Genomic DNA, 25,272 nt, shown 5'->3' on the forward strand with positions numbered 1-25,272 from the left:
CAAAACTCCACAACTGAAAATTATGAAACTTGTGCAAATGGATATATAGGTGGATGGATGAACGGATGATTGGATGTGTGAACGGATGGATGGATGAACGGATGGATGCATGGGCGCATGATTAAATGGATGAATTGATTCATCGGAAGAACAAATGGATGCACACGGATGGATGGATGGGTAGAGGGATGGTTGGATGGATAGATGGGTGGGTGGATGGATGGAGGGACAGATGATTAAATGGATGAATCGATGGATGCACACATGGAGGGATGGATGGGTAGAGGGATGGATGAACCGATGGACGGATGGATGAACAGATGGATGGATGGGCGGATGATTAAATGGATGAATCGATTCATCGGAAGAACAAATGGATGCACACGGATGGATGGATGAATGGATAGAGGGATGGTTAGATGGATGGATGAACAGATGGATGGAGGGACAGATGATTAAATGGATGAATCGATGGATGCACACATGGAGGGATGGATGGATGGGTAGAGGGATGGATGAACAGATGGACGGATGGATGAACGGATGGATGGATGAGCGGATGATTAAATGGATGAATCGATTCTTCGGAAGAACAAATGGATGGATAGAGGGATGGTTGGATGGATGGATAAAGGGGTGGATGGACGGACGAATGGATGAATCGATGGATGAATTGATGGATGAACAGATGGATGCACACATGGATAGATGGAGGGATGGATGGATGGGTAGAGGGATGGATGAACAGATGGACGGACGGATAGGTAGACGGATGGACGGATAGATAGATAGACTGTGTTTTTTATCCAACATCCAGCAGGAGGAGAGTTCAAGTGAAGAAGGGAAGATGCTATTTTGGTGAACAGAATATTCAATAATTAACTCTGTGATATTAAATAACTTATTGGTCGATGTTTACACTTCTCACTGGTGCATTCTGTAGTGTACTACACTGTAGAGAAGCATGGAAACATCAACTCTGCTCTCTCTCTCTCTCTCTCTCTCTCTCTCTCTGTGACAGTAATAGATGGAGAGTACTTTATTAATCCCCAAGGGGAAAATCAGCTCAGCTGCAACACAAGAGCAAAGAGGACTAAGACTTAAAAAATTCTAATAAAAGACTTTAATAGTGCACAATAAATTCACAATATACAACAAATGTGTCACTAATATAAATAATAATCTAATAATAAAATGTAACCAGTGCTGAGCTTGAATCATGCTGCTGTTTGTTGTTTGCAGCTTTTCTGCTGATGCACCTCATTTTTGCACATCCACCTGCTCAGGGAAAGGCAGAGTTTAGAGCTGTCTAAAACTGCTGAGATCAGGACAGAGGATGCCGAAGTCAACTCTTTGGGAAGTTTACTAAAGTACAACAGATTCCCAGTTAATTCCAGATTCTAGTAATGATTGGGAAAGGACAGCTTCACCTCCTACATGCGCAAGACGTTCATTTCAACCCTGTGTGTGTGTGTTTTTAGTACAGGATTGGGCAGCTGTATATGATCAGTAAGCACAGCCATGAGCAGAGTGAGCGAGGAGAGGGAGTGGAGGTGGTGCAGAACGAGCCCTTCGATGACCCCACACATGGCCATGGCCAGTTCACCGAGAAACGTGTCTACCTCAACAGGTGAGATCTTTTGCTAATCTGTCTCTCTCTCTTTCTCTTTCTCTCTCTCTCTCTCTCTCTCTCTCTCATTCTCTTTCTCTCTCTCCCTCTCTCTCTCTCTCTCACTCTCTCTCTCATTCTCTTTCTCTCTCTCACTCTCTCTCTCATTCTCTTTCTCTCTCTCTCTCTCATTCTCTTTCTCTCTCTCTCTCTCTCTCTCTCTCATTCTCTTTCTCTCTCTCTCTCTCTCTCTCTCTCTCTCTCTCTCTCATTCTCTTTCTCCCTGTATCTCTCTCTCTCTCCCTCTCTCCCCCTCTCTCTCTCATTCTATCTCTCTCCTTCTCTCCCTGTCTTCCTGACTCTCTCTCTCCTCTCTCCCTCTCTCTCTCTCACACACTCACACACACATGCGTTTGTCTTATTACAACTGTTAATTAATTCAGCTAAATAATTCTAAAGATCTACACCTGAATCTAATCCTAACCCTAATCCGTAATCTCATTAACGCCATTTCCCCAAATTGTGTCCTTCTGATGTTGTTTGTAAGTTTGTACACACGGATGTGATGGTCAGATGTCCGCATACTTTCCGCCATACAGTGTAGCTCTCCTACTCGTACACAGTGTAGCTACAGCAGTTACCTACTGCATTTCCGCCTCTGACCTTCCGGAATCAATGAACTGTCAAGGACATGACCCACTCTGATAGGCACGCTTTTCAGGGCTTCAGAGGAGGAAAGAAAGATAATGAATGAAAAGGGTTGAGAGGGTTGAATAGAAGGAAGAAAAAGAGCAACAGCAGCAAAGATTTAACAATAATTAAGGGGCAAATGGAGTCAAGGTTGAGAGACACGTAAAAGGAAAAACAAGAATGAAAACATCAGGGAATAAATAAGAATAAAAGAAGAGAGTTAACTGATGTGAAGGTCATGTCCTTCGGTTAATTGAAGATGGAACATCTTTGTCAGCGTAGAGACTACGCTAAGCATACACACCGATTTTTAGAGTTGGCTGTCCTTTAAAAAAAGCAGGGGTAGGATGACGAGCTGAGGGGACGAGAGCAATGCTGGTGTATGCAAAAGATATTTATCATATTTTCAGATTAAAACGTATGGGGCTTTTTTCTCCATTTTGCCTGAAGAGAATTAAATGCAGCGTTTTGTCAGTGTGTAATAGGTTCCTGTTAGTCACATGAGCCGACACATTAGAAACAGAAGACGAGTTAACTGGACTGTGTGTCTGTGTGGTCAGTTCCGTTCGCTTTGAGGGTGAAGGAGAGGACAGCTGAAGTTTGTCACTCTTATTTGTAGTTAAAGTCCTCATTCAGGTACCATGTGCATCAGCACACAGGATTGTTTATTATTATATTAATTATTTCAAATTCATTTGTCTGTGTGAACAGAAAACCTTTTAATTTGAAAGCTCCCTTTAATTTATATTCGTAATCTACCTTTTTTGTGTTTTATACACCTTACTATAACTGCTAGAGTTGCACACATACCATAAAATATGATGTATTAATTCACAGTCATGTATTTCTCTCTTTTTCTCGCTCTCTCTCTCACGTTTTCTCTCTCCTGTTCTCATTCTGTTCCGCCTGCTTCTCCTCATGCATGCTTTTTTTTTTTTTTTTTTTTACAATTTGCGTGGAACGTGCTGCATAAAACATTTGGGGAATTTTGGAGCCTTTTGGTGCTTTGGCATGGAAAGCAAATCTAGGCGATCCACACCAAGTGCCACAGATGCTTCCCGATCCTCATTAACAGCTCTGCTTAGGAGGGGCAATTTCCCAGCAGATTTTCCCAGCGTTCCTTACCACCAACTGGACACCAATCTGATCAGCTTGTCTGTTAGCGTTAGTGTTAGTGTTGGCCTTAGCATTAGCTGGTGAGTTTTGGGTAGATGATTAATGAAGTTTAATGAAGTTGTGATTATGGGGGAGTTCTTCCCCCCTGTGAGCATGTGAAAAAAGCTCAGCCGGCGCCAATAAAAGCTCTCTGGTGTGAAAAACCGTGGGTTTCAGAACCGTGCCGTTGCCCTCGGAAACTGTCGCAGTGTGTACTGCCAATTAAATGAGGTTTTTACTTCTTCTTCTTCTTCAGAGGCTCGGCTCTCAGAACGAGGCGCAGTCGCCTTCAAAGGGTGTCGCATGTAATTGCTTCTGATGTTGCCAGTTTTGGGGGTGAATTCAGCCTCAGCCCACTCGCACACTCCGAAGAAGCATGTACTGTTCCTGGCAGCCTTTAATAGTCATGCATCTGTTAAATCAGGCAGGATTCACTGGACCCACTGGAACACGAGGATGTGGTGTGTCGTGACTCCATATGTCAGAGACAAGCTTCAGGCTATAAAGTCGCTCAGCTGCCTGGTTCGAGTTTGATTCGTTTTATCTCTTCTTTTGAACTGGCTTTGTAAAATAGCATTGAAAATAATTACAATACAAACCTAAAAGCATGGTCTTCCTGCGCCTCGATTCCAGTTGAGGAGGCGTGGCCTCTGTCAATGGCTGTCAATCAAACTTTTTGCTGCAAGTTTGAGTAGGTGTCCCCTTATTTACTGCGCTGTTGCCGGTGTTTTCTATGCACATGTCATTTGGTAGTGTGTGTGATGACGAACTAAGCAGCTGAGGAACTGAGCACAATGCAGGAGAGCAGTCTGTGTGTCCTGAGCTGAAGGCTGCAATTCATCTGGGATTATGAACCCCATCACTCAGGAAGCATGGCTCATCCTAGAAATGGTGGGGGGTTGTTATGGGAAAAAACTAAACTGAGTGAGCGTTTGCAGGTGTGTGTAAGAGAGTAAGAAAGAAGGGTCTGTGAAAGAGGAGACTGAGCGTGTAAGTGTAGGAGGGGAGAGAAATGTTATTGCACCCCAGGCCCTGAATCCCATTTCTAAGAGAGATACAGTTCCTTTTGCATTACACAGATAAAACCCATTATGGAAATAGGGCCAGCGCTTATGCCTTGCAGTCTCTCAGTTTCTTGTGAAAGACTCCATTATGTCCAGTGGAACCTTATGCCTGCACTTTCTTTTATTACTAGGGTGAAGGAAAAGTAAAGGCTTTAGGCTACAAAGGTATTATGGACAGATATAAGACTAACATAATAGAAAAGATCAATGGTAATGTAGTCTTTTATTAATGTTAATAGGACCTGGTGGGAACATGGTACCCAAGGTACAAATTAGTGCTGCTAAGACTGCTATCGCTTTTAAAGACCGACTAAAATCAACCTTCGTAATTAATGTGTCTGGATGTTTTTAACATGTTCTCTAGTGACAAATTCATTGTTATGTCCCTATCCTCCATTAAAATTCACTGAGTCTAAATGTCTTTGTATTTCGTGACAAATTCTTTGCAAGGAAAATTAATATTAACCAAAAGAAAGTAGCTGAGCTGTAGGATTTTTTGTTTTGAAACCAATCCAATATTGATCAAATCAAAGTCTAGCCAGACATTATACTTCTCTTGGGAATAAGTCACGCTATAGACGAAAATGCATTTTCATTAGCGCTTTACGTTGTCCTTTCACAAGGCCATGTATGGAAAACAAGCAAATAGGGTTAGTGTCTCAACTGATAATGCAGGCCCCAATTTGGTCATCAAACAAGCAGGATCTCATCATACAATGCATACGGGGAGGGTGATGTTAAACACACAACTTCCTTCAAGACAGACTCCTGAGAAGTGGACGAAGGCTTTTCAGCGGTGCGACACATTTAAAGCCGAGCATTTTAAAATTCTCAAGGCATCACATGCGAAATGATGGACATTATAGGTCAAATATAAACATAGAGTAAAGCAAAGTTAATAGTTTTTTTTGTGGTGGTTTATTTATCTGTATTAAAGCCGTCTTCTTTCTCTTCACAGCAAATTGCCCAGCTGGGCGAGAGCAGTGGTGCCCAGAATCTTCTATGTGACGGAAAAAGCCTGGAACTATTATCCTTACACCATCACAGGTAACTACCGTCTTCCAGCTAAATTTTGCCCTTAACCCAACTGTAATGAATCAGCTTCAGAATATATGTATATCCATGTCTACACCAATCAGGCATAACATTATGACCACTGACAGGTGAAGTGTGCAACACTGATGATCTCCTCATCATGGCACCTGTTAGTGGGTGGGATATATTAGGCAGCAAGTGAACATTTTGTCCTCAAAGTTGATGTGTTAGAAGCAGGAAAAATGGGCAAGCGTAAGGATTTGAGCGAGTTTGACAAGGGCCAAATTGTGACTGGATCAGAGCATCTCCAAAACTGCAGCTCTTGTGGGGTGTTCCCGGTCTGCAGTGGTCGGTATCTATCAAAAGTGGTCCAAGAAAGGAACAGTGGTGAACTGGTGAGAGTCATGGGCGGCCAAGGCTCACTGATGCACATGGGGAGCGAAGGCTGGCCCGTGTGGTCCGATCCAACAGACGAGCTACTGTTGCTCAAATTGCTGAAGAGGTTAATGCTGGTTCTGATAGAAAGTTGTCAGAATACACAGTGCATGACGGGTCAGGGCTGTTTTGGCAGCAAAAGTGGACCAACACATTATTAGGCAGGTGGTCATAATGTTATGCCTGATCGGTGTATATCTATATACTATACATCATAACTCTGGTGACAGAGCACTGGTCCAATTTCTAGCTTTAATGGAGGTCAGATTTTACTACCATAACAAGACTATAGTATAAGGTCACATGACAGTCCATTAAAAAGGCTGTATACCTTTCTACAGTCTTCACATTTTGCAAAGACGACAAGGGGGATATGTGGCATTTTTAATCTGATTTTACTTTTACAACCACCAGATCTTAACCAAGACATGATTTTAGCTGATGTATTCACTCAGTGTCAGTGGGGGGTGTTACTTTGATTCGGATACAAATTGGCAGCCATTCAGTTTTCTATATTACAGAAACGATTTCATTAGATCAGTAGATTGACTTGAATGGAACTTGTTTCAGGTTTCACAGCATTGTTAGGAGATTGAGTCTGACAACACCGATGTCATTTGTGGTCGAGAGTCTACAAGAGTGTAATCAGCCCTGTCCCCTGACTATGATAACGGCTTTATTTCCCTCTCCCTTTGCTGTGTAGCCAATCACAATCATCTGTCAGCCAACATTTTGTGCTGTTTGTTTCACAATGATGTAACAACAAGTATATCAGTATAAAAGTACTCAGGACAGCTGAGAGAAAGTGTGTGTTAGCCTTTACCTTCCTCGCTGGACCGGTTGCTGTAATGTAAGTGGTGCAGGACCCAGATAATGGGTTGGGAATTGGCGGCGACTAAATCGGTGTTCTCCTCCCCTCCCTCAAACCCAGCGTAATGTTTTAACACTTACTGGCCTTAGAAACCCTGCAGTGTGTCCCTCAGCACTTATAAGAGTGGAGATGTTTTACAGAAGAGCGCCTCAGTTAGACTGATGATGCCTTTAAGCGTGACTCAATCTCCTCTATTGCAAACAGGTTACGGCCGTGAAGGCGTGTACCGAGAGTCCCACACACTCTGCACTCTGCTATTTATTGCCCATAAATAAGGGAGTGGGAAATGGAGAGACACCATGAGAGAGTGAGGCATCGAGGACAGAAATGATCTGACGCGTCTATTAGGTTGTGGATTGTGTGCTCGTTTTTTTCTGTCTGTTGTTACCGAGTACAGCTGTGTAATTCAGGTTTTCTCATAGAACCTCAAAATCGTATATTGTATGCATGAATGCCTCGCCTAGACGTGATCATTTTGCAAGTTTAACACGTTCTTCATTTCATTACCGACTTCTGGTAAAGCAGGTTAGCGTTTTAGCGTAGGCACAGATGACTGTTTTATCCATTCAAAGATTTATCTCGAATAAAAGATGCATTTCCTCTGATTATATTTGTAATCAGGTTAATTAGCACCTTAATAAGGGATGCAGAGGCATGGGTGCAAGCTGAAATCACAGGTCTCGACCGTCATGTAGTCATGCTGAAATTCTTAATACAATTGTGTTGCAGTTTTAAAACCTGCACTGGTTCCTTACTGATCTTTCACAGTTAAGAACTGTTTAGTGGCTGAAAGAGTGACGTGCACGACTCCGTAACACTGAAATAGTGATTTGAATTATTAGTCGTCTTGAGAAATGTGTTGCTTCATTACAATCCACTGAGCAGGGTAATGGGTTTGTTTTACTGCAGCACCTACACACACACACACACACACACACACACAACTGGCTCAGATTAAAATCCTTGTGCAAGTTCAAAATGCCAAAACAGGGTGAGAATCTCTTTGTGATCAGATACATGTCTATAATAAGCTGTTGGTTACTATGGATATTTGCACATTGTACATTTACTAAATAGAACAGAAATGGATGTTTCTCCTAATATATACTTGTTTTCTGCTGCACCTGGCGTAATGAAAGGGTCTTTGAGTAATTGCAGCTTATTACACACACTGTGTCGATCCTGTAGTTTCTGCTATGTGGTTCGCTCTCTCCTATCTCTCTCCTTCACCCCCTCTTTTCTCAGCTCAGCTCCCACTCCAAATGACCCCGAGCTTCATTTATATCAAGGCAAAATTAGAAACAAGCCATGTTTTTTTTTTTTTGTTTTTTGTTTTTCTTTTCTCAGAACAGATTAATCAGTTAAATGCCATGTTTAATAGGGCAGAATATACTTGGGCGGTTGTCAGTTTACTTGGGCGCGATGCCCAAGTATCATCATGTGTGGGAAACGCTGTCGTTATTTTGAGTCAGTTATGTAAGGTTCACAGGAACATTTTCAGGTTCCTTTTCTTTTTCAAAAACTTTGCGTAAAACTTTTTTAGTTCCTGATTAATAAACAGCACCACTCGTCCACCATGTTTACTGTGTCACAGGCTGATATACAGTCATCAAAACAGTGAAGCTAGTGTAAACAGGAACTCCTGCAGGAGTTCAGTGCAGTTATTGTTGAGAAATATTCTTTGGTTCCGGAAACGTGGTGGAAATGCACCTGCTGTTGATCGAATGCTAATTCTGTTCTCCTTTGCTCTTTTATTCTCCCGGTCCTGAATACCCGACCTTCCCTGGCATGCAGAATACACAGTAAGTTGTCTTTTTGTCTATTCTAAAAACACCACAAAGACATTGTGTTCAACTTCATCTACAGCCGCAGTGTCAAGAAGTGTTTTATCAAACCCTGCAATGTGAATAGACGTGATTTCAGATGATGCTTCAGTGTAAAGATGCATACACTCGCCGTCCACTTTATTAGGCACACCCCTCACGTTCATGCAATTATCTAATCAGCCAATCACGTCACAGCAGCACAATGCACACAATCATGCAGATACAGCTCAAGAGCTTCAGTTCATGGTCACACTAAACATCAGAATGAATGATCTTTGTGACCTTGATCATGGCATGGATGTTGGTACCAGAAAGGATGGTGTAGGAATATTTCAGAAAATCCTTGGATTTTTCACATAGCAGTCTCTAGAGTTTACACAGAATGGTGCAAAATAAAAAAAAATAATTATTGAGCAACAGTCCTTTATTTGGAGACATGTTTTTGATTAGAGAACAGCTGCTATATATAGTGGGGTTATAGTAAATTATAAAGTAACTGAAATTATCACTGTACATTTACATTTGCATTTCTGGTATCAATAAATACATTAAAACATATAACATGCCTTGTTTTATAATACATACAACAATACATAAAAAAACAGGGAAAATAAGAGAGGTAGGTCTTCATACATCATTCGAAGACCGAGTCAGTGACTCAACTGTTTCAGACGTCTAGAGGAAGTTCATTCCACCACCTCGGTGTCAGAACTGAAAAGAGTCTTGACGTATACCTACCTCTTAACCTGAGAGATGGTGGGACAATCTGTACAATCTAAACTAAATAGCATCTCAGCATGCATAAAACATGCTTCAAAACTGATTCCAACAACCCTGCCATGCTAAAGTCACAGAGATCACACTTTTCCCCCACTGAAGCTCTTGAGCAGCATCTTCTTGATGTTATGTATTGGGTGATTAGCCGATTAGATAACTGCATGAATGTACAGCTGTTCCTAATAAAATGGACAGTGAGTTAATGTCACTTTGAGCGAGGTCTTTTCAGCATCATGGCTAGCTACAATTCAGCTGGTCCAGCTAACCTTGTGTTCCACCTCCTACAGCATATGTTGCCTCAGTGCCTGTTGTCCATCGACACAGTGAATGTTCTCATTGAAGTCGAGACCATTTATGCCAAATGCTTAGCCGTGATCGTTCAAGCAACCTTGGAGACTTCATGCACAAAGTTTCCTTTTGTTTGAAGAACACTTGTTAGTGAAATCAGGTCATGTAGGGTCAGGCAGCAAACCTGTCCACACTGCAGATGTGGTAACTGTGTATATGGTATAAGAATATTGCACAGGGAATGATATTAACATGCATACTGTAAATATTGTAGATCTCTCTCATCAGTCACTTTAATAGGAATACCTCTACTCATTTTCTTATAGAGCTTCAGTGCTTGACATCTGAATGACTTTTACTATAGCACAACAAAAAGACATCCAGTCAGCAGTTTTGCTCCTTGTTGATGAGAAAGGTAAAAGGAAATAGTCAGACCGGTTCAAGCTGAAAGGAAGTCTAAAAGTAAAGCAAAGAACCACTCGTTACATCTGTGGTGAGCAGAAAAGCATCTAAGCTGCAGATCCAGATCAGCTAGGACAGCAGAACACATTGGGTTGCAGTCCTGCCACTCATTTTCTGCTGCTGATGTCTAATAATGATGATGTTCTAATGTCTGTAGCTTTCTTGTCAGTTCAAACCAGTCTGGACAATTTGTCTCCCCCATCAACAAGGCCTTTATGCTCAAGGAAGTGCTAGTGTGTAGACTCTAAAGGCTGATCATCCCAGATCAGCAGTTCCTGAGATGACTTTTTTTTCCCCCCATACTGATGTTTGATGTGAACAATAACTCAAGCTAATGTTTGTATGATTTTACTGCTACATGATTGTTCCTATTAAAGTGGCAGGTGAGTGTACGTGTTCTTATTACGGAGTTTGGTGATATTTAAAGGACTGATTCATATTTAACTACCGTGTTTCACCCACTGACATCCTGTGGTTCTGGTAAATGGGCTTGTATCGTGGTAAATGTCTCCATTTGTCTCTTAAAGTTGGAGAAAAACTCTTCAAAGTGAGTCACTGTTATTTCTGTATAGCGTGGTGGGGGTGGCTGGGGCGGAGCCTGAGGGACCATCAGGAAGAGACAGTGACTCACTACAGAGAAGAGACAGTCCCCACTTTTTCACTGCCATCTATTACTTCTGTCATCCCCCGTCCCCCTCCTCTCGTTTTTTCTTTTTTTCCCGCCCACGCTTCCTAAGGTGTCATTTGCAGCAACTTTCTTTGCCATAAAGGGGTTACCATGGAAATCTGTCTTCTTGTTCCTGTGTTGTTAATAATAGCTGTAATGGTCTTGTGGAGGAGATCAGACCAATCACATGCCTTGATTAATACAGCTCAATTTGCATACATTTACTGTCAGTTATCTCCAGAAAGTTCATCCACAGGTCCTACCTTAAGCTTGTCATACAGCGTGATCAACAAGCGATCCTACAGCGGTGATTCTGGCAATGAGAGGAATTCATTTTCTCAACGTTCATAAATACAGTGCTGTTTAGTGATGCGTCTAGCCTCTCAGTATGCTCACAGGAGACTTGTAGGAACATTGTAGAAGTGCTGGATAATATTTTCTAAAGCAACAGCTGTTGAAGCAACTAAAATGACCATAATCTTCTGTCTTTTCTTTTTCAGTGTTCGTTTTTGCCAAAGTTCTCCATCCACATAGAAACCAAGTATGAAGACAACAAAGGGTGCAACGACCATGTGAGTACATGAGCACTTAAAGCTGTGTGTCTGCGAATCTTCTTCTGACAACAAACCTTTCAGGTGCCTCTGTGTTTTATTTATTTATTTATTTATTTTATTTTTTTTTACATCATTACCAACTGTGTTAATGGGTTCTGTCTCTCTCACGGCGTGTGTTAGCCCACATGCGCTCACAAAATTGATTTCTGGACTGAGCAAGCATTTGGCTAGCGTACAGTTTAACAGCTTCTTCAGCTAGTTTGTCAAAGTCTCGGTGAGCGATTCTCCTCAGAGCGCGCTCCACGGAAAGAGTAAATAATTTTGTCAAAGACGGGCAACAGTGTCCGTAAGCTGCAGTTAGAAAAACGATACGTCTTCCAATACTGTTTGGATATTTCCACAGTCTACATCATCTTATTTCTCATCTCAATGTATATCTCTCTGTATGTTAGAAAGTCGAGAGATGGTCCAAACTGCATCGGTTTCTTTTTTCTCTTTCTATACAAGTGTCACCTTTTGTCCTCTACGCCTTTCGCCTTCCTCACATCCTCCACCCTGCTTTATATCTCCCTCACACACACACATACACACACTCTTAAACTGTGTTGGAATTATAATAAAGTCAGTTCATTGTCTTTTTGCCACATAATCTCTCTCTCTCTCTCTCTCTCTCTCGATCTCTCCTTCTTTCTTTGTCTCTGATGTGGAGAGTGTTCTAATAGCTCAGGTATTGATCGGGGCTGACCGTACCGGACTACAGGGCGGTCGGGGCAGCAGTAGAGATTCTCTCACACACACATATAGCTGAGATCCCTCAGCCCACAGCATCTCCATTTCACTCAGACCTTTTACTGTCTCACGGTTTGTTTTTGCTTTTTAAAGGGTCTGATAGCGTATATGTTAATATTTGGTTAATTGAGCAAAACCTCAGAACACCGGGTGCAAGACAAGAATATATCCTGGATTTATCATAAGGCATCATAAATATTTACACGTAACACAATCATATTTACATACACACATACCTGCATGTTTTTGGGGGGTTAAAGGAAGCCAGATGACCTACAGGAAACACTCTGAACTTAAAGCTTAGAATAATATTATTAATAATGTATACAGTATAAGAATATTTAGAATATTAAGAATATTTATATAAAGATAATATAACTAGATAACACATTTTAAGCTGCAAGGCCGGGTTTTACGTGTGTTTGTTAAATGAGTGTAGTTAATAACAATGTGGTGGAATTCATCCAGAAGCTTTTCCTTTCCAAGCACAAACACTAATGTACTGCTGCATGATCAGAATAGACGCTGATTCCTCATATCTCAGTCTTGCTTTGCATCGCCGGTGTATCTGGGATTATGAGACTCCTTGCTGTTTAGCTCAGTGGGTGTGAACGTCACGTGTGCGGGGGATTCTCTTATACCCAGTGATTTTCTCGCATTGAAACAGTACAAAAGATTAAGGGAGCTATTGTGAGCGTTATAGGCAGAGCGAACCTGTCGAGCTCTCTTCACTGTGCTCTCTCTCTATCTCTCTCTTTCCGTGCCTGTAGCTGTGTGTCGCCTGTCCTCCCCCAGAGCACAGTGAGATTACTTAGTGTGTGTGTGTGTGTGTGAACACACTGCCAGCACTGACACTCTTTCAGCCTCTCCAAGTCATTCTTGGAGAGGCTGTCAGTCTTCTGAAAGCCTCTCCAAGTCATTCTTGTTACAACTGGATATTAGTTATACATGCAATCATACTAAAAGACATATTTTGTTTTTAGTCGTCATGTACAGTGTCAACAAACGTTGAACACACATCTCCCCCTAGTGGAAATATCGCTAAATGAATGAGCCACGGAGTCGCCTGGAACACCATTTACTGAAAAAAAAAAAGTATTGCTGTATCAGATTACTGAAAAGAGTTGGGTAATGGAGGTTTTCAAGGCAGGATCGAACCAGGAAACCCTGGATCTATTATATGTGAAACATGCTGCTCTTCTGGAACCTTCTGTACTACACATAGTTTTTACATCACTTTTATTACTAAAGTACACCACAGTCGCTTCCTGGCTTCTTCTTCTTCAGACATTTATAAGTCATCAACTAGTCCGTGGTTTATGCAAAAACGTATGTTATAATAAAAATTAAAAAATCTAAGCTGTATGTCTACTGCATATTTTTGCGTATGCAGTAAATATTAGTATATTTGGGTGAACGCAAAACCTTTTTTTTTCTTCAGGTTTATGTTGCACATTTCCCAGGATTTTTTTGTAGCATGTTATAATTCCTGTACCAGTATTACAGAGCTTTATTTCTTCATCAAGGTCAAAATGAGAAAAGTAGAGATTTGTGATTTAGACTAAATGGAATGGTTTAATCAGATATAGCCCAAGGCATTTTTCTGTAATTACAGTCATAAATGTTTCTTAGTTACTCTCTAAGCGTCTGAGTTACTTGAATACACTACTGTACTGAATACTATCTTCATTCTCTGCAGTTTTATTCTGCTTCCCATCTTCCTCACTCAGTTTTCGTGTGTGTATGTGTGCAGATCTTTGAAAATGAGCTGAAGGACCAGGAGCGGGAAGTTTGTTTCGTAGATATCGCTTACGATGAGATTCCAGAGCGCTACTACAAGGAGTCAGAGGTGAGTAGTCGATGGCGGGGATCGAACCCGGATCTCCGGCGTAAGCTCAATCACCCGCAATAGCAGATCAGACCCAAACGCCCCTGCGTGATTGAGCTTACAGTATCCAGTACATGCACTTCTTTTATTTAACAAAACAACACTTAAACGTAACAGAAATAAACTATGACTAATGCATTACAGCACAGTGAAAATCTTTCTTCGCATATACCATCCTTGTCAGAGAGCAGGGTCAGCCATGATACAGCGCCCCTGGAGCAGGGTAGATTAGGGGCCTTGCTCAAGGGCCCAACAGTGGCAGCTTGGCGGTGCTGGGGCTTGAACCCCGATCTTCCGGTCAACGACCCAGAGCCTTAACCACTTGAGCTACCACTGCCCCATAACCTCAGCAAAGCAGGACTATAACATAAAATCGTAGATAGCATGGCGTCCAGCCTCAAGGCACACATATTCCATTACATCAACACATAGCATAGTGACTGACACCGACCAAGACAGAAGGACAAACATATATAGAGCAACACATCAACAGGGTGAGAAAGCGGGAACACGCATTAGGAAAGGGTATGGCACCGCCCACGTAGGAATAACACAAATAAACTACTTGCCAGGACTTCCTAGGGGTCTGGCAAGGAACTGTCCCAATAACTCCTGACACTCTCTGAGGATGACACATGACATGACATAATGCAGTGTTTAATTTGTGTGCTGGTGGAGACATGAGCATTTCCTGACATCCAGAAAAAAAACTAATATAGCAGCCAGAGTTTATTTAACGGAGTCTCGGAGTCTGGAGATTTTGCACTCAGGCTTAAACGTTAGTTCAGACGAAACTTAATAGTACAAGTGAATGTAGACATGAAACATGGCTGACATTTTAAGTGAAGGCATTCAGCCTGAACCTTTCACAGACATGTGATCTCTCCGGGCTGTACATGTTGCTGTGTCGTGTTTTAGGGAAAGTGTAATGGTATCTGATTACATTGTTGTTTCTGCTAATTTCTTCTCTTAATGAAAGGTAATGATGCTTTAATGACAAACGATTGCTTAATGTATTTAGATATTAATATGCATTGCTTTATTCAAATCATATTGGTCACATAGACATTCTTACACAGTATGGCATGCAGTGAAGTGCTGGTCTGTGTTGTAGAGTCAAAATAAGAGTCAAAAATGGGATTTAAAATAAATTAAAATAGGATTAGCTGTACAGAACAGAGGAAAAATAAATAGATAAAATGTTTTAAAAAATAAAGCACAACACAATGCTTGATGATATATGGTGATATGAATACAGAATTAATAAAGAATGTTTATTAATAAAGTGCATACGTGTGTGCTGTATTTAGTGCATAAAAATGCACTGTGTACATCAACAGTCTGAAAGACAAAAACAACTAGATGAACACCTATATTATGTTTTTATTTTATTTCTTCCACCTCGTAATGGGAAATTCCAATTTTGTCCAAAGTGCCACGCTCCTCCTCATCCAAAGAGCTGAGGAGGAATATTATTAAAGCTAGGAAGTAGCCTGTTGTAATATTCAGCACATACACCGTATGTCAAGTTAGTCGTCATTAAAAAGATGTCCATTTGCAGGATCTGCGCCTTTTTAAGTCGGAGAAGACGTCACGCGGCATGCTGCAGGAAGGCTGGCGGGACACGCAGGATCCCATCATGTGCTCCTACAAGCTCGTCAGCGTAAAGTTCGAGGTCTGGGGCCTGCAGACCCGCGTCGAGCAGTTCGTACACAAGGTACAAAACCCTTTCATGCTGTTCACTGGATACCATATATTTATATATAAAACATACATAATATTTTATTAAATAGATCCAGTGCTGTTTATAGGTCTTAAATTGCCCTCATATTTTATTCAACACCTCATTTTAGTCTGTAAATGTAGAGCAATGGCATATTAACACGCACTAAAATGTCTCTGGTTGTTAAATGATAAATGATACCATGCAATTATCTATGGATTCACCCTTTTTATTACTTCATTGTGCCTTTATAAATAAAAAGGCGTTCTGAATATTCATTTTTAATAAATCACTGGTTTCAGAGCTTATTCTTTATTGGTACAGAACGGTTCTGCAAACCTGATTTCAAGAGAGATTTATATCAAAATCATTTCATTCATGCATCAGCAACAAAGGGATTTTTAATCATTATTTTCTCTCTCCCTCCTTTTTCTTCTCCTGTCCTTATCCTATAGGTGGTGAGGGATGTGCTGCTGCTGGGCCACAGACAGGCCTTTGCTTGGGTGGATGAGTGGATCGGTAAGTCTCAGGCAGGACTGCGTTCTACTAATCACGAATAAGGCTTTACAAACAGTTAAATATTTCAGTGTGAATAGCAGCTTGTTTCCGTGTTAGATCATGTGACATGAGGTAAGTGCTGAAGCTGAAATAAAATTGCCACTTTCAGTATATTCTAATATGAAATTTTCTATAATGTTCCTCTTTCCTTCTCTGATCTAAAAATGAGTAGTAACTTCCGCATGATACAAGATCCTCGGTTTGTCTCTGAAGATGTTTCACTTATCTTTTGGTTTGCATGGGAATGTTGCCCTTTATTTTCGCTGCTTTACACTTCCTGTCTGATGAACGTAAGGGATGGTAAATATGCACCTCTTCAGGTTTGCCATCGCTTTGCCCAGTTCTCATAGCCCTTTTCCACTTCCGATAAGCTAGATCCTCTCTCACCTAACATCCTCTCACCTCAATCACTGACTAACCGGCACCGAAATCCCTCCTGGCTCAGTCCTTCTGGTTCCACCTTTGACCTTGAAACCTAACCCTGTGACACCACCGTGACCCGCCCTCAGTGTTCCTAACTGAAGATGTCCGTGGTTTTTGCCCCCACCCTCCCCCTGCCTTTGCAGATATGGCTTTGGACGACGTTCGGGAGTACGAGAAGCAAATGCATGAGAAAACCAACATTAAAGTTTGCCATGAGCAGCAAGAGCATTCCACCAATTCATCTCCATCTCTGGATGGCTTAGGGATCCTAGACAAAGTCAGCGTATGTGTGGATTTATTTTTAAATACCTTCTTCTTTAGCGAGATCCACCCTTAAGCCCTGATTCACATTTTCTGTATCAGCGAGTACACTGATTCACCTGAAATAGAATCCCAGACCCTCACACTTTCATGAAAATTCAGCTCCATAATCCAGCAGCCTTTAGACATCACTTCCCTCTGTTTAATGCAACTGATGTCGTTTTTAGTAGATGTTATTACAAGTGTTTATTATTATTTCTTTTGCTTGGCAAAAATTGCATCAGTGGTAAAAGTAGGATGGAAATGTGAAGACAATTGCAATCAAGAGAAACAACAACAATAAAAAGTTAACCGTTTCAATGAAAATGTAATGTATAGATTTATTACATAAAATCTATACGTTCCACTCTATTGTATATTTGTTCCTCTATTTGAATACTTGTTTCTTTTTATTTTTAAAGACATGACAATGGATGAGGTGAGAGAGTTCGAGCGTAGGATCCAGGAGGCCACTAACCAGAAGATCGGCATGTTCCCTCCGTCCATTTCCATTGGTGAGACACCGCTCTCGTCTCTGGCCCCCACCGGCCCGGCCAGTGCTCCATCCACCCCGCTTTACACCGACGCCCCCGAGTTCCTCTCCGTCCCTAAAGAGCGACCTCGCAAGAAATCCGCCCCTGAAATGCTCACTCTGCCAGAACCCGGCCAGTCGGTGCCTGTTCCAGCCCCTAACCACGCCTCTCTCAGCCCTGAGTCCAACGAGACGGAGTGATTGGGTCTGTGCCACGCCCTCATTGTGACTTCTTCCTTCAATCAGGATTTTGTAAACACAGTTCAGTCACTCGGCTCCTTCCACTTTGCTCCGTGTTACGAATCTCTAAAAGACTCCAGTTTCTGACCATGTAAACGGGCTTCCTCCCTGCAAGGTAGCCTCTGACTCGACAGTTTATATTTTCTCATATTTGAAAAATAATGTTAAATATCTGCATTATTGTGATATGTTTTTTTTTTCTTCTGTCATAAGTTTAAAGAAAAACAGACCATAAAAGCTATTATTAAGGCTTGTTGTAAAGTACTTGTTGTTATTTTTATTTCTCCCATCATCTTTACATGAAATCGTCTAACACGATACCTGTTGTGGCTTAAAATACGGTTGCCTTAGCAACTACGAAGCAGGTATTCCCTGATTAGGATCATGGATTAACACGAGGTGTCATTTTAAAGTAAAAGTTTGTAATATTCAGAATTATTTTCTACCTATAATGAGATTTGACATGCCCTTTCCTTTTCTTCGCTACCGACTCCATTCCTCTGTGTCGAGAATGCCTTATAGTTTACCTTTTAGGAGAAAAAAGGAACAGCGCTATAGTATACAGTAGTAAGATCTATTATTGTAGATTATAATGAAATATTTTTCTCTCAATTATACAATGATGGTAGGGGTAGAAATCTTTCATTTTTAAATTACAAACTGCATCTTTAATCAATGACATCTCACAACATTGAGGAAGATAAAATACTCAAAGATGGACAATGGGGGTCCAAAAGTCTGAGACCATTCATGAGAAAGCTTGTATTTTGCATTCTTTTACAATTTAAGGCTTTTTTTATTTAGTTGAAAAGTAGAATCTTTACATGCATTTCAGAATTTCTAAATAATTGATATTGTGCTTGTAATGACGTTGTTCACTCATGATTATTGAACGCTTTCATCCAGGTCATTTAGTGTGACCTCAGACTTTTGGACTTTTCCCCAAAAAAATTAGTAGCTCAATCCTTTTCTTTTCTTTTCTTTTCTTTTCTTTTTCTTTTTTGTAACTCACTTCCATTTTATCTGTATCCACACGCATGCAAATCCGCCTAATCAGAACGCTTCTCAGGTCTTCATAGGTGCCAGCCTTTCCAAAGCCACGGCAGGAAAAAAAATTCTCAGATATTCCAATAACACAGCCATCCAGGATTCCAGGGTTTGTTCTTACAAGCCGGATTTGTCTTAACGGATGTCTTAGATTTACTTTATACGACTTCTTCGCAGCCAGTGCTACAAAATATACTCAAGCTTTTTTTTGGAAGCAGCTTATATGACAATCTGACCATTACCCACAGCAGGGGTACGGGACGCTCATACAGATCCATGGGGTAGGAAATCTAGCGGGTCATAATGTTTTAATCAATCCTACAGTTAATGTAGATTTTCTGGATTTTGCTGAACATAAATCAAACGTAGGGACTGAGTATATTATCGAAGCGAGCATGTCTATCTGCATGTATGAATGGAGTCTAACCTTTCACAATGCCCTTTAGATGCCTGATGATTTTACCTCCAGCTTTTAGAATAATACCAGATACCAGTGAACAGGGAAATACCTTCGTTATTTTTCATTTGTATCCGTTTCTGTGGTGCACGTTCTTGGTTAGAGGGAATGAAGGTCAGGAGAAACAAAAATGTGACCGTTGATCCTGGCTGCACACCTAACGCTTTCCGAACCTAGCTGCTGCTTCCCCTTCCATCGTAGACGGGGTTTATTAAAAGCTGCATGGACTGTTCACAGGCTCTGTAAAGTCCTGTGTATATGCATACAAGAGGCAGGGACTGCTGGCGACTTCAGTCGGATTTATATATAGACGAAAGTGCACTGAGCATGCTCCGAACCATACAGCAGCTCCAACAGTGCCTCTGCATGTACATGTAAATACATCGATCAGTAGATCTCTATACAGATGTCTTTAATCATTCTTGAAACTTTTATGTAGTTTTCTCTCTCTCTCTCTCTCTTTTTTTTTTAAACGACTAAGAGGAAGTGTGAAGCACCTTGAATTATATTTTATTTTAACTTGCACCCAGAGCCATTTTTGTCTAAAGAAGAAAAATACTTGACCATGCTGCTACGTGAGTCTTTAATACCATCCTAAACTCTATGATCCAGGAAAGCGTTTTTAGTTTTGAAACACAGTTTAAGTGTTTGTTTTTTCAGTAGGCTAAAGAGGTAAAAAAAAAAAAAAAATACTTCCCAATGTTTTATTTCTGCATTGGGCATGCGTCGATATCAAATTTTAATTCCTTTTATGAAGCTTAAGTTACCAGGGTTTGTTATAATACACAGTATTGTATTAAAATGACCACAAGTAAGTTCTCATACAGCAGAGTTGCCTCAAAAGCCTAAAACTAGACCTGAAACTATTTTGGACAATGGAAATGGAGAGACCCTTTTTTGTTCTTTTATAGTCAGACTTTGCCTGGGAAACCCTGTAGTGCACACATTTCTAATTTTGTGATATATTTTACATTTAAATAAACACTGTATGCGTGGTAAACAGTTTCCTTTGGTTTGCCGTTTGCTAAAATCCAGTCGATTTCATTCCGCTTTAAAACAAGAGCTTTTAAACTGGTCTTATAAAATCGACCACCACTCCATCAAAACCAGCCCTGTTTGGTGGAATAAATGTGGCTCTGGCAACCCTGCTGTATGGACGAAGACACACCAGTGGTCCTTAAGGTCAAATGATTAGAGTAGAATTGTGTTTGTGTTGACTTTAAAAGTTGTTAAAGGTACAGTCAGTGGTTTTGAAGCGAACCGTTTCGGAAAAATGAAATCGAATTAGTGTGAACATGAATCGAACGGGTGGTCAGTTCATGTAGGAACAAAGATCATTTCCGTGTTGTCCCTAAAAACACAGTGATGGTAAACTGGAGCAAGCAACTCACCAGTCTAATGTGCCACAGATACCAGTTTCACCTCTAAACAGATATTTTACTCCCAGTTATTAATGAATATGAACTAGACCTTTTCACCCTATGATCTAAAAAAAAAAAAAAAAATCACTGACCGCACCTTTAAGCATTGATTTCGATTGGTGACAAAAAATTTCTTGTCATCCTTCCAGACCCCTTTTAGGGATCGGAGGTAAGAAATTAGAAATAACTTGTGTAGCTTACATATTGTCCAAACTAGGGAGCTGTAGAGGTCAGCAGTCCTTCTCCCGCCTTCTGAACTCTCATAAGCACTGTACAGTAATGCTGCCTTGCCACATGGTGATATTTTTAACACGTTGATGATGACAATATTGTGCTGGTTTTATTTTCATATCACGGTTTAATTACATAGTGTAGTTGATATAGCTGGAGGATGAATGGACTAACAGCAATTTATGTAAGAGCAAGGAGAGGTTTATATGATTTGAGTTGTACAGCTATGTTTTTTTTTTTTTTTACTTGAGCAGATCCTTAGCTGCAAAATATTAATAAATCCCTTCTAGAACAGATGCCAGTGAGTGAACACTGAGTCTGACATGGAGGGGTGTCTAGACTCTTAAAATTGCTGAAATTGTTGCCACAGCAATAACTGTGTGTTTCCTAGAACAATCCATGGTATTAGTCCACCTACAGTATGGTGTTATCGTAGGAATGATCACGATCATTATCAGGCATGGAGATATATAATGTCTATACGGCTCTAAAGGAACCCAATGATCCTGTTGAGATCATGACAACATGGCTGTTTCTCCAACCCTAGGATCCTAATCGGCGCTTTAAATAATCCCTTTTCGATGTCAAATATTTAGTTTATTAACCCAGTTAAACCTCAGCACTATGTACTTTTGCACCACGATGCCAGGAAAATGATTTCTATCCAAATCCGCCGCTGTGCTTCTGCCTGAGCTGGGTTTGTACATATTATTTTGTACAGTTTTTGGTTTTTTTTGTAAAGATTTGCCATGTGGGCGTGAAGTGAAAACCCGTTTCAAATAGATATTTTGTTTGCTTGTTAATGGAAAGTTGTTATTTTGAACTTTTCTTGCTTGAGTTGTTTGAACTGCGAACACGCGACTGCCTGGACGGTCAACAAAAATGAGCCAGATGGAATCTGTATTCGCTAGCCTTGCTTTCTGTTGCGAAATTTCTCGTTTAGAGGGGTAGCATGATGTAGAAAAAAACAATTATTCAAGATTTAATGGTTGTTTTTTGTTTGTTTTGTTTTGGAATTTTCTATATATATATATTTTTTTTTTTTTGTACATTTTGATAAGTAGTGATTTTGTCATGTTCGTGTTTCTGCGGTTTGCTCTTCCCTTCCTCTGTGGCCTGTTCTCTATCAGTAGCAGTGAGGTGATTTAGTCGTCAAAATCTAATCAGCCCTGCTCACCGTCTGAGGCATTAGTTCTTACTGAACGTTTACATCTAATCGGAATGAAACACTCAATGAGGATTGAACTATTACTATTCAATTTATCCAAATATTCACTTTACCTCATAATTACAATGAGGTGCATGTTGATATCCGTATACACCGATCAGGCATAACATTATGACCACCTGCCTAATATTGTGTTGGTCCCAATTTTGCTGCCAAAAACAGCCCGGATCCGTCAAGGCACCAAGATGTTAGCAGCAGGACTTACCCGGTTCACCACTGTTCCTTCCTAATAGATACTGACCACTGCAGACCGGGAACACCCCACAAGAGCTGCAGTTTTGGAGACGCTCTGATCCAGTGGTCTAGCCATCACGATCTGGCCCTTGTCACACTCGCTCAAATCCTTACACTTGCCCATTTTTCCTGCTTCTAACATCAACTTTGAGGACAAAATGTTCACTTGCTGCCTGATATATCCCACCCACTAACAGGTGCCATGATGAGGTGTGAATAACATCAGTGTTATTCACTTCACCTCTCAGTGGTCATAATGTTATGCCTGATCGGTGTATATATTCTTAGAAATAATGTTTATAGTCCCCGATTTTTTTTTTTTTGGTTTGGTTTAAGATGTTCTCGAGAGATTTCTCTAATATTTACAAATACATTGCATACCTGCCTCACTGACAAACAGTTAAAAAATAAATAAGTCACATGATTGTTATTCGAATTCCACTCGAACTGAGGAGAGACAGCGATGTAGCTTCTATCGGCAGGCATTTAAATTTTGTTTAAGAAACTAGCAAAAGGAACCCCCTGTGTAGCGCACATCCATTAATAATAGTAATATTATAGAAGATCTCATTTCAGAGACAACGAGCAGGACGCTGGCTGAAACTCCACAATCGTTCCTGTAAATCCATCCGAGTTTGAATAAACGCGGCCTTCCTCACGTAGACAGATTCACATTCATTCACCTCTGCAGCCTCTGTCGAAAACAAAAAGCAGGGAAGTGAGGATATATATATATTTTTTTTTGAAGATGTCCATGACTATACTGTTAGCTGAATATATTTGGAAGCAATTATACGTCCAATTCATGACAAAAAAAAAAAGTTTTTTGTTTTTTGAACTTTCTTCTCAGCAGATTAAGCATTAAATCTGAAGCCATAACATTAGAAATCCTAATGTGACTTTCGGTTCTGGATTCTGTCCAGTTTGAGCATTTATTGTTTTATCTTAGAAAAAGAAGAATTCTCTTCAGTTTCATTCCTCAAGTGTCGCTTTGCCGTCCAGGCCTAAAGGAGAGGACCAAGCGTATTCATTTCATTTTTAGCCATGAAGTTCTGCTGATGTCATGATGCCCACCAAGGCAGCCTCCTTCCTAATAGAGTCCTCATCCACGACCAAGTGCCGTCCTTTATAGCCTCTTTAGGTTCTTGTATATTTTGTTCGGATTTGTTGTAATTATTGTTTTCCTAATTCTTGTAGCAAATAAAAACTGACTTGCTATGACGAAGCTCGTCTTGCTCATGTCATTGTCGGGGACGGGATTTCCTGCATGAATCTTTTTTTCTTTCTTTTTTAACAAATTGTTAAGTCTATAAATACATCTTGACCAGCATATGTTACGTTTATTCATTTGGTAAAATAATGAGGTTAGAACAATATAGTACTGTTCAGATAGCTGAGGAACTTAAAGCAAAAGTGGATATTATCTGGTAAGATGAATGTCTTTTCCTCTGCATGGAGTATCAGATTCCTTACATCTGCTATACCCACCTTCATCACTGGAGTGAATTCTTCCTGGGTGCTATTTACAGAGGAAATTTAAAAAATAAAATAAAAATCTACACATCTCTGTTAAAATTGCAATATTTTGTGATGTAAAAAAAAAAAAAAAGATTGAATTGAGATAAACCTAAAAATAAATAAATAAATTATATCTTTTTCCACTTTTCATACAATATGGCAACTAACACAGATAGACAACATGACTGCACACCAGTGCACAAAGCAAGGTCCATAAACACATGGATGAGTGAGTTTGGTGTGGAGGAACTTGACTGTCCTGCACAGAGCCCTGACCTCAACCTGATAGAACACCTTTGGGATAAATTAGAGTGGAGACTGTGAGCCAGACCTTCTCGTAGCACCAACATCAGTACCTGACCTCACAAATACGCTTCTAGAGGAATGTTCAAAAAATTCCCATAAACACTCCTAAATCTTGTGGAAAGCCTTCACAGAAGAGTTGAAGCTGTTATGTCTGGCACGCAGTCTCCGCTCTAATTCATCCCAAAGGTGTTCTATCAGGTTGAGGTCATGACTCTGTGAAATTCCTCCACACCAAACTCACTCATCCATGTCTTTATGGACCTTGCTTTGTGCACTGGTGTTCACTCATGTTGGAACAGGAAGGGGTCATCCCCAAACTGCGGTGGTGGCTCAAGTGGTAGTGGCTCTGGGTCATAGACCGCAAGATTGGGGGTTCAAGCCCGAGCACCACCAAGTTGCCAATGTTGCGCCCTTGAGAAAGGCCAGTAACCCTCTCTGCTCCAGGGACACTGTATCATGGCTGACCCTGCGCTCTGACCCCAACCTCCATGGATGGGATATGCGAAGAAAGAATTTCACTGTGCTGTAATGTATATGTGATAAATAAAGGCTATTTCTAAAACTGTCCCCACAAAGTTGGGAGCGTCAAAATGTCTTGGTATGCTGAAGCATTAAGAGTTCCTTTCACTGGAGCTAAGGGGTCAAGCCCAACCCCTGAATTCAGTGATTTGGAGGGGTGTCCCAAAACTTTTGGCAGTATAGTGTGTATATGGTGCATTTTGCAGCATGGTTTGGGATGATCGAGGCAGGCTTGGCTGCTGGCAGGGCTTTAGTGTAGTAAAAATGCACTGAATTGCTTATCGCAAGTATTTATTTATAGATAGAAAATGTAGCGGTGTAGTGTACTTGAAAAAATCCTCCAGGACATTAGGGGTAGTGTGATCAGCGCTCTGTAAACTGATCGGCTCTCGTCGTGCCTGTCGTGTAATCTCGCGATGTTTCCT

At 40.7% G+C, this 25,272-nt stretch overlaps 1 protein-coding gene across 1 annotated transcript in view; it reads left to right on the forward strand.

The window, feature by feature from the left end:
* Positions 1-23,725, forward strand: part of LOC131361397 (cytoplasmic phosphatidylinositol transfer protein 1-like) — a 66,741-nt gene extending 43,016 nt beyond the window's left edge. Inside the window, exons 2-9 of the mRNA XM_058402464.1 lie at positions 1,482-1,630; positions 5,477-5,565; positions 6,087-6,094; positions 11,380-11,451; positions 13,976-14,071; positions 15,672-15,827; positions 16,289-16,352; positions 17,537-23,725. Coding sequence (XP_058258447.1) covers positions 1,482-1,630; positions 5,477-5,565; positions 6,087-6,094; positions 11,380-11,451; positions 13,976-14,071; positions 15,672-15,827; positions 16,289-16,352; positions 17,537-17,847 — 945 coding nt within the window. The 3' untranslated portion in view covers positions 17,848-23,725. The remainder of the gene's footprint in view (positions 1-1,481; positions 1,631-5,476; positions 5,566-6,086; positions 6,095-11,379; positions 11,452-13,975; positions 14,072-15,671; positions 15,828-16,288; positions 16,353-17,536) is intronic.
* The last annotated feature ends 1,547 nt before the right edge of the window (positions 23,726-25,272 follow it).

This window comes from Hemibagrus wyckioides, linkage group LG11 (assembly GCF_019097595.1).
Source record: "Hemibagrus wyckioides isolate EC202008001 linkage group LG11, SWU_Hwy_1.0, whole genome shotgun sequence".
NCBI classification, from domain to species: Eukaryota; Metazoa; Chordata; class Actinopteri; order Siluriformes; family Bagridae; genus Hemibagrus; species Hemibagrus wyckioides.